The sequence below is a fragment of the Pygoscelis adeliae genome, unplaced genomic scaffold (assembly GCF_000699105.1).
Source record: "Pygoscelis adeliae isolate BGI_AS28 unplaced genomic scaffold, ASM69910v1 Scaffold175, whole genome shotgun sequence".
NCBI classification, from domain to species: Eukaryota; Metazoa; Chordata; class Aves; order Sphenisciformes; family Spheniscidae; genus Pygoscelis; species Pygoscelis adeliae.
The window spans coordinates 2446131-2456121 of record NW_008824941.1 but is presented as its reverse complement, the minus strand read 5'-3'; the positions used below and the strand labels follow the sequence as shown (position 1 = coordinate 2456121).

At 37.2% G+C, this 9991-nt stretch overlaps 1 protein-coding gene across 5 annotated transcripts in view; it reads right to left on the bottom strand.

Annotated features, from left to right (window-relative positions):
* The window catches only part of CREM (cAMP responsive element modulator), a 31344-nt gene that overhangs the window by 13632 nt on the left and 7721 nt on the right, over positions 1-9991 (bottom strand). For 2 of the 5 annotated variants that reach the window (XM_009325535.1, XM_009325536.1), the window contains exons 3-5: positions 8368-8514; positions 4325-4416; positions 4036-4181 (exon numbers count right to left, since the gene is read on the bottom strand). The exons of 1 other annotated variant lie outside the window; for it this stretch is intronic. In XM_009325535.1, the coding sequence (XP_009323810.1) occupies positions 4036-4181; positions 4325-4416; positions 8368-8514 (385 nt within the window). The remainder of the gene's footprint in view (positions 1-4035; positions 4182-4324; positions 4417-8367; positions 8515-9991) is intronic. 2 more of the 5 variants (XM_009325537.1, XM_009325538.1) reach the window with 1 other exon arrangement.

The following is a 9991-nucleotide window of genomic DNA, read 5'->3' as shown; positions in this document are numbered from 1 at the left end:
ATGATGTTTTGGTCTGGCCTCCAAAGCAGAAAGTGCCCCATTTGGGGGCAGGGCAGAAGAAATAAGCAAGAAAAATAAATCATTGCTTCCTCTATTCTTCATGAGATCCAGGACAAGAGCAGGTTCCTGGCAGCACACAAGCTTCCCAGCAGGATTTGTCACCTCTACCTCCCAGAGAAGTTATACGCAGCTGAATTCTGCCTGTCTCAGAGTTAGCATGAAAAATGTTATGTCTACACCATCACAGCACCATACCACATAAAAAACAAGTCAGTTTGGGTTTCTGAGCAGTGAAACATCAGCACCTAATCATACAAAGTTCTTGACTCCACAGTGAGCCTGGGTAAACAATTATGTCACAGCTGTCCTGCAATTATTCATTTCAGATCACAATCCAGTACTTTCTAAACAAGAGTGAATTAACTCCAGTAACTCTCCCTCCCTTACAGGATTGATTCCTGCCATATTACCAGACCACCACACTGTCCCCACCCCATTCACTGTCCTAATCTCAACCACTGCACAGACTTTTGTTGTGCTGCAGCTCTACTGGAAATTGGGCCTTCTATGAAGAGTATAGGACTTTTCCTGGACAGTCCCTGGAGTTGTACATCATGCAGATGGATGTAAATGGCATCTTCTCTTCTAGCTAGGACTGAATATGATACTAATACCGTTCTCTGAGTATGATCAACAGCTCTAATCCAGAAAAATCAAATCTTTCCCTCCTTTCCAAAACTGGGAAAAGCAACTAAAGTTGGTCCTTCCCAAACGATTTCTTAATTCTCCAGTTGTTAAAAACCCGTCCTAAGACAGCAAGGAACACAAACAGATGGCAAAAGAACTAGTAATCTTCATTTCTCCTGTATCGTTTCAGACAGAACATCAAGACATGCACAAATAGGCAAAGGGGCAGGGGGGGGCAGTTGATTCACACACTCCAAATGAACAAGCAACTCTTGCACAGTTAGACCACCATCACAGGTGAGGCAAATTTTTTTTTCAGTGTTCAACAGAGAAGGTTAGTAGTCAGATCAGACTACAATGTTCATACACAAGACACCACCTTATGCAAAACTATCCATTCCCCTTAAAGAAAGATAACACACATGTTGATGGAGGTAACTGGGAAAGACCTTTTATCTAGCTGGTCACGCCTGTCAGTCTGTCTACTTCCATAAGCCAAAGCCGAGAAGCTCCGAGGAAAAAAAAAATATTTGGAAACCATGGCAACATACCATTTTGGCTGGTGAAAAGAAAGCAAAGAACAGCTACCGCTGCTGCTAATAGAAAAAATATATTTGTTTTTCAGAACAATTTACTTATCAAGTTCTTCCAAAAATAGTCATCCCAGACATCCAGACACCAACATACAGTCAAAACTATCTTTTCAACTAAACTGCCTTTCCTATGCAGGAATAGAACAGTAGAGAAAATAGGGAATCAGCAAATGTAGTAACATGATTATCTGTTTTAAACCAGGGCACAGTATAGGTGGCTGCAGTGACACTGCAAGACCAGTTCTTCATTGCCATGGACACTGTACAAGCTTCATGCATAAACTGCTGGATGCCTGCACAAGAGAACCCACGCAACCAATGCTGGCCAAGAAAAGAAGAGTACTCAGATACAATAATGATAAGCAGAAGTAAAGAGCTATTGACAGGAGACAAAGGTAAAATAAGATACGCGCAGTGACCTTCTGCATGTATCCGACTGAAATCAACATAGGACATGCTGCATTCCCACACAGTGTTCCTGGTTTTAGCTGACAGCAGTTCCTGAGGATCACAGGCAGCCAGCAGGATGGCTGCTCAGAAATGCTGCAGATCTGTGCCTTGTACATGTAAGGACTACAAGTAAACAGTCAAGCTCTCTTTGGTAAATTCCAAATTAAGACCCCATCTACTACAAGAAGATGACTATTCTTGCTACCAGTTGGATTCAACTCAAAATCTAACTTTTCTGGCAAGCAATAACAACTTTAAGGGTAATGACCAGCATCCTAAGAAAGATTTTGATGTAATTTTTCCTAACCAGAGTTAGAGAGAACACACAGACTTCACTGCAGCAAAAGATGTGTGATATTTTAACTTACAAAGTTTAACTTAAAAAAAAAAAAGTCAAATTAATGAACTAATAAATTGTGTAAGAAAAAACATTTCCAGGAAGACAAAGCTCTCAAAACAAAGGTTTTGAGCCAGAATCAGGAGAGCCTATGAAGGCTGACATTGCATCCTGAAGCAATGCCTCTTTATGGCTGAGAACCTATTTAACAAGTTAAATTGCTTTAAATATATAGCACATTTTAGGCTATGAATATAACTTATTCAAAGAAAAAGCAGCATAAAACAGAAATCTTCTATTCTTTGCTCATGCAAAAACCGAGTTTAAATTAAGATTTCATTAAATTTTTGTGGACTCTGTTAATTCAAGCGCATTGTTGGTGATGCTGTTTGATTTTTCAAAAGTAAATGTTTTATTGAACAAGACAGCAAAAACTGAATTTCATTACTCTTTTATACACTTCCCTGTCACTATGATTTATAGCTATATTCAAATTAAAACATCCTCAGTTAAGAAGAATCACCCCCCGCAAGACATTGCTAGTGAAAGTACAACTCTGGTTTCCTAGAGGAATATACAATTAAGAAACCTATGCTTCTAATTTCTTAGAAATCCTAAACATTTGGAGTCTCACTAGAACACAGTACAGACACTATAGCACTTCTTTTTAAGCCTTGAAACTGCAAATTTTTTTGTGTTAAACTAAACCTAAGCCAAACCAAAAACATAATTCAAAAATTGAAGAAAATAATTTAGTTTGGTCAAGGATATCTGCCAGATTCCGTACTGGATAACTGTCATTTAGCATGACCACAAGTCCACAGAAAAGAGCACTTCACATGCTGGACATGATGAAGCAGAAATTTATTTATGTCTAAACCTTAGAAAGGGTAAGAAAAGCAGCTTAGGAGCCCAAGCAAAATTGCTTTCTATGCTGAAGGGGTAGATAGTATTATAGGAAATTCTGCTTTCTCAGAGTTGATAATTACTTTAGTTGCATAGATTAAAAATAACTGAAGAATTCTAAGAGTGACTAGAATACAACTAGAGAGCCATTCTACCCTCTTTTATATGCCATTACTATGTTTTAATAGACTTGCTCTGTTCTCTTGTTTCGGGGAAAAAAAAACCACATTTCTTTTGCAATTTTCCTGTCATTATATCAAAGGAAAAATACCTGCATTTCAGTGTGGCTACACATGAAAAGATATGAAAAAAAAGAAAATAACTGCAGGAGTGAAGCTTTATCCAATTCGTAATTGAAAAGAGTTACTAGAAAGTTATCCCTTAGATGATATGTGATTAAGCCCAAAGAAGCTATGGGGAGCGAGTTATGCAACATTTTTAACATAAATGCAGGAATAAAAAAACCCCAAAAATCTATAGAACAGTACTGTGGGTCTAGCTTTTAACTTGTGTTTGGATGAAGTATCAAATGTTGGAGACCACAATTTAGATTAATTCTGCAGCTAAGGTGCTCAAACGTGGCAATTGGAGAGGAAGAGACATAGCTCTTTTAAGAAAGAAAATTCAAAGTTAAGAAATAATTTCTTACTCCAACCTTACACTTTAAAAAAGTCCAACTCACTAATTGTCATTTCATGTAATGAACAGCACTAATACATAGCAAATTGCATAAATCATTGCAGTTTCAAATTACTAACTGAACATTCACATAAGAGCGTCCACATTTTTCACTTCACCTGAGCCTCACCTCCACATTTTTAATGCACAGGAGTTCTAGAAGGACTAAATCTAGCAACCAACAAACATTACAAGAAACAGACTAAAAGTCTATAATGCCCATGTTAGGAAAAACTATATATAAAAATTGAAATTATTTAGAATTACAGAAGCTCTCATTCTTCTTCACCAAAATCCAACATCTCTACTTCATTATGGAACTCTAGAAACAAAGTTGTTCCTATACATGTTCTGCAACATCACATAGTATCTTTGCGAACATACTGTATTGCCCTGCGTTAGTATGATACAGGCTGGTTGGCATGGCCATTGCAGAAATTCCAGAAGGCGCTCCTTCATCTTCTGACTTTTCTTCTTCTTCAATCTTTGGTACTGCAGGAACATCTGATGAGAGTTCATTCAAAATTTTTCTAAAAAAGAATGTAAATAATTTTATACATTTGAAATTCTATATCCATGAGAAAACTAAAGTCACTGGCTTTTATCAGACAGTTTTGCTGTAATACATAAGCTGCCTTCAAAAACCAGCAAAACCAAAATAAAAAGTCCTTACCGGTACGAAGGCCTTCTTGAAAGTATTTCCCTACGTTTTTGAGAATCAATTATCCCTTCTGATTCTGCAGATTCATCTGCAATCGATGCTACCTGTAATAGTAAAGTTTCTGAAATTCGTAACTTCATAAAAAAAGAAGGTAGCAACAGAGTAAAAGATTATTTTTAAAAATTCCTTCCATGTTTGCATACAGGAAGTTTGTGCACTTATTTATCACTAATCATGTGATCTTGGACTTCTTTTTCCAAAGCAAATCACAAATTATGAGGTTAGCAACACACAGCCACTTAGATGACATCTTCCATTTGAAAAAGAAAAAAGTCAAAATAATCCAGGCTACTTTTTTGTAAATGACACCTAGAAAAAGTACTGAAGGCAGAAGATTCTTTAAATATAAAATTATTACCCAATTTAATTAGCTTTTACAGCGAAATTAAACATTTAAAGTACAGAATACTGCACTAATGCACCTTAAATAATGGTATACAATACAAAAGCCTCTTCACAACCACACCAAAGCTATTTAGAAAATAAGTTTATTTAAACATACACATTCATTACACTTACCAACACATATTCATAAATACAAATACATTGCTTAGCAACACTGTGCGAGTTTTAGAAACGCCTGACAAGTCCACAATGTCCCATTTTCTCAGACATTTATTAGTACTATTTTCACAGGTTCTTTTTCTCTTAAAATTAACCAAGATGACATTAAGGCCTGGAGCTGAATCACACCCTTTACCAGCAACTATCTTATTACACAGAACTGAAAGTGATTATTGAACAAGGAAAACGTGCTATTTTCTAGATTCATTTAACTACTCAGAACTACTGGTGTGTAAGAATTCCAAACTGAAACAGTGCAGTAAAGTTAGTGTGGAAAATGACCTTTTCACATAAAGACAGACCAGACTGCAGTTTCAGGCTAAGCGGCGCTGGGTTAAGCTAACACTGAACAAACATGAGTTAAGTGACCAGAAGGCTCGGGTGTTTGACCTGGGTGCAGCGGAGGCTTCCCTGCAGCTCTGGGAAGACAAGGAAGAGCTCTAGAACCAATGCGGCTGCCAGGCCTGAGTGCTCGGTGCTAGAAACAAAACCTGCTTGACCTCGACAGAAAACGACTGGCTGGAAGGTTCTGGAAATTTATAGGCCTTGGTCACCCCAATTCAAACCTATAAAACTACACCTTCAAAGAACTACAGGTTGTTGCAGAATGAAATTGTCTCTTGACTTGTTAATTTTATTACATTCCAGTTCTGTGTGAAAGTATTTAATGTAGCCTCATTTTGCTGGGTAATACGTAGGAAATGTCATTAAAACTCTACGCCTGCCTAACGAGAAAAAAAAAAAAAGACCACCTAGAAATAACGAGAGGTACTTCTGCATGTCTACAGATATATAGCTCCAAACCAGACTTCAGGGCTGACTGGCAGAGATACAAGAGCTTCAGGAAGTTTGTATTCATCCTTTTGCAGGATGGACCAATGCTGACCAGCAAAGAGATCTTCTGAAAGGCATTTCTCCCCAGTGCCCTACAGGTATCTGCTTGTGGATCGACCTTCAAGCCTCTGGCACAAATCTTCAAAACTAAGACAGTATCACACAGCCGAGAGCCTGGGCATCCTATCTCAAAACAAAACTCTCATTCTGCGGGGAAGGGTGGGGGGATGGGGAGGGGAGATCTATTTGTCCCAGGACAAACAGCTGGAAAACAAGACCTTAGTGCCTTTAAACCTTCCCATTCCACTAAGGGTTACCAACAGCTACCCCTAGTTTGTGAAGATGGCTGAAGAAGTCAGGAACAGTCGTACTTTGGGAAGAAGGTAAGGAAATCACAAGACAATTTCAGCATTTTAATGTAGAAGAGGACATTTTCTGCAAGAAATTTCAAAAGTTCTAATTTTCGTCAAGACAAAGAGATAAATTTAATGTTTCAGTTTGTTCTAACAGCAAGCAACCACGTTCACAATGCTAACCAATGGAAACCATTGTCATTTTTTCCTGGACATCATTCAGACTTCAACTTTGCCACACCACTCTGTGTTTGAACAAATTTAACTTCAAGCTCATGTTAGTCTGCCAATACCTCATACATTACAGGGGGGAGCAAGTAGAAAAGTCAAACAACAATCTGAACTTCAAACCTTCCTACAAGTAAAACAACATTAACAAAACAGTAAGGAACACGATATAGATAAGCATTTTTTTCATCCCAAAAGCAACAGCATTACAAGAAAAAAATTTGAACACCTTCCAGTTTAAAGCTGCAGGTATTTGAGGGAGAGGTCATGCAAGCTTTAACATCAACCTTCAACATAGGTTTTTTTTTTGGTTTTTTTTTTAATTAAACTGATAGCATTTCCCAAGTTCCCCACTGTCTGGCAGAGACAGGATATCAAGTTAAAGCCAAATGATCTGGAGGACATACCAGGTGGCAGGATAAAGTACTTAAGAGGATCAGAGAAGGGCTGAACAACCTCTGTAATGGAGTCTTTTACAGCATCTTCAAGCCCTTCTTGTATAGTCACCTTATTTGCCATTAGCATGCTCAAATGAAACCAAAGCAAAACCCTGGAACTATCTGGTCAGTATTAATCAGGACACAGCTTTCCTGTCTCTACTCCTTTGGGAAAGGGAAGACAGCCAGAGTTTACTCAAAACAACAAATAGTCAACTTCTGCTACCCTAAGACACAGCAGCAGCTGGCAGGAGACTCCAGAGAAATTCCTCCTTCTGAGCTTTGGAGCAAGTCCTCTATTTTTGCATGTATGTCCTGACTACACTGACTTGAAAAGCAGTGACAGAAACTGGGAATGACTGTAATATCCTTAGCTGATAAAGTTCACTCCAGTAAGCTACAGTTAGAAAGAATTCCATAAAAAAAAGTATTTATTTTGAATGCTCTGATTTGACTTCAAGTTTGACCAAACCCAAGTCTCTTGCCATCTACTGCGCCTGTTTCAATAGTGATCTACAATTTCAAAACCTTACCAGGTCCCATCATCTACACTTACTGCTTACAAATAAAATGTTCAGTATCTGGCCAAGGTTTTATTCTTTTTCTCTAATCTCTAAGATAAATCATACTTACATATGCCTTTTTATTTATTATACTTGAAAGCTACTAAGAAGTCTCAAACATTCAAGGTGGCTTCTCAAGAAGACTGACAACGCATGTCTCTTCCTTAACATGTTGCAATGACTGCAGGTAAAACAGTTCACACATAACAGGTGTATAGCCTCACTTACGACAGAGATATAAATTCTATTTGCAAGAAGCAATTCAGTTCACATTTCACAATCAGATTTTAAGAAAACTAGAGCAAAGGCATTCCTAGCTACAAGAAAAACACCAATGGGAGGCCAAGTCATTTTCAAAACACTGCAAGTTCATTCTCTTTAGTCTTTTTCATTATTTAAAAGCTTTGAAAACTCTTAAGCATTTTGCACTGGTCCCTGTTTTCTAACATCAGTGACTTTAAACATGTGAAGATTTGCCAAATAAATGTTTATTTTGAGGCTGCCCTTATTTTTGGTCTTTATATATCCACACCCACAAAAAGCAATACCAGATGCTCTAACAGGGCCTACTAAAAACAACAAGGAATCATTTGACTAGAATATGTTTACTTCCATTACATCCAGATGCTCTCCAAAAATACAGTATGAGATACTTGCAAATTTATGAGTTCGTAGTCTCATTAGAAATGTGATGTCCATAGAATTTAACAAAACAGAAAAACCACAAGGTACACTAAAGTAAGGCCACATTATTACACAAATTTGCTGTTGTGTAAGTTCAGGGTTCCAAGACACAAATTCTTAAAAGATAAACAGGAAGCATTAAGGAATCACTATACAATGCTTGTAGAGCTGCTACTGGTTGGCAGTTTGCCATCTTCCCCCCCACCGTTTCCCACACCATATGAGTAAATCTTGCAGCACTGGTAGAAATTAAGAGAAACTGAAGATGGGGTTGGGGGGAAGAGTTTTGAGGCACCAAATATTCATGAAAATGTAACAATAAAAGAGCTAACCTGAACAGCTTGCATGTGTGGTGACTGAATGACTGAGGGCTGTGTGGCTTGAATGACACCCTGGACATGAACAGTTTGACCAGAAGGCAACTGCACTAGAGTTACAGCTGGAGATCCTCTTCCAGCACTTGATGCAGCTACAGAAACCTGCAAAAATTACAACCATCACGTTTAAGTAACATGCCTTAAGACTTCAGCAAATGCTTTTAGAAGCGATACTAAAACAAACTGGTTTTGATGCCATATGTAAAAGAGGTTAGATGTGTGTAATTATCACACACAGAAATAAACTAGTTTTACTAGTAAAAGTTTGGTGTGTAGCTTTCCAAATGGTATGGAAAGCTTAAAACTGTCCCCTAACAAACGGCAAATCTTTCTTATTTTTTTTTTCTCCAGAGACTTCATGTTTTCAATTAAAAACAACCCTAAGCTATTACACACTAAATGTGCTGTTGGTAGCATGAAGGTTAGGAAGAACCTCAAGAAATGTTACAAAAAATATCAATATTCACTGAAGCGGTATGTTACTGCAACAACATACAGGGCAGAATGTTCTTAGTCGGAAAAAAAAGAAAAAAATAATCTAGAACTGCTTTGGTTTTGCTTTATTTGTTAGGCAAGAAGTTATGCTTTTCAGATAGATGTCTCAAGAGACACGAGAACTTTTCAGATAGCAAAACACAACCCCAACCCTGTTAAATAAAGCAATACATGGATTTGTAAATTGATTTAGTTTAACAAATTCTCTTTATATATATTTATATATCAAGAAAAACAGAGCTGGAGTTTATCAGTGCTTCGATACAACAAAAATAAAGAACAGCTGAATCATCTTTAAGCCTTGCACAGCTGAAGGAAGTGTTCTGTTTAGGAATAATCTGATCCCTTTTTCTGATGACATTTTAGAGCACACACAGCTTTCCCCAGCCCTTGGCTCTCAACCATAGGTACTGGGGATGAATGGGTTAAGAAACAGTTAAACAGCTATGGACTAAGAAATAGTTCAATATTTATGCTATTACTGTTGAGTCTATTACAGAAACAAATACTGAAGCAAAGGGAAAACACTATGATTGATCTCAAGTTCTGTGTGATGAAACATCTCTAAACTCAGAAAAGGAAAAGAATGACAAACATGAATCATATGATAAAAAGAGATATTGTTTTTCAAAGTAAACTGCATTGAAAAACCTTATTTCTATATTCTGCATGTACAAGAATAAACCCAGACTCATATCTAAAACTCTGGTACTATTCCCTTCCTAGCTTTGCTCTTAGCCCCAAAAGGTACCTGGTACAACCAGTAAAGGTAAAGAGATGACAGTGAGAAGAAAAACATGATGAATGCCAAATATAAAAAAAAAGTTAAAGAAAGTTTTGTATTTTTCTGTATTCACACTGAAGATTTTTTTTAAATTCCAAATATTAAAGCTTTCGCTCCTGATCCATAAGACATTGCTTGCCTAGGAAACATTCCTTTCTTGAGGCAAGAGAAAAATTTTAACTACTATTAAGATGCACTACTATCAAAAAGACCAGATGTTGGCTCAAATTATCTTGAAGAAACAATGTTTCTAGGAAACAGAGGCAGGATCTTGTCAACACTCACTGTGTAATTGTTCAA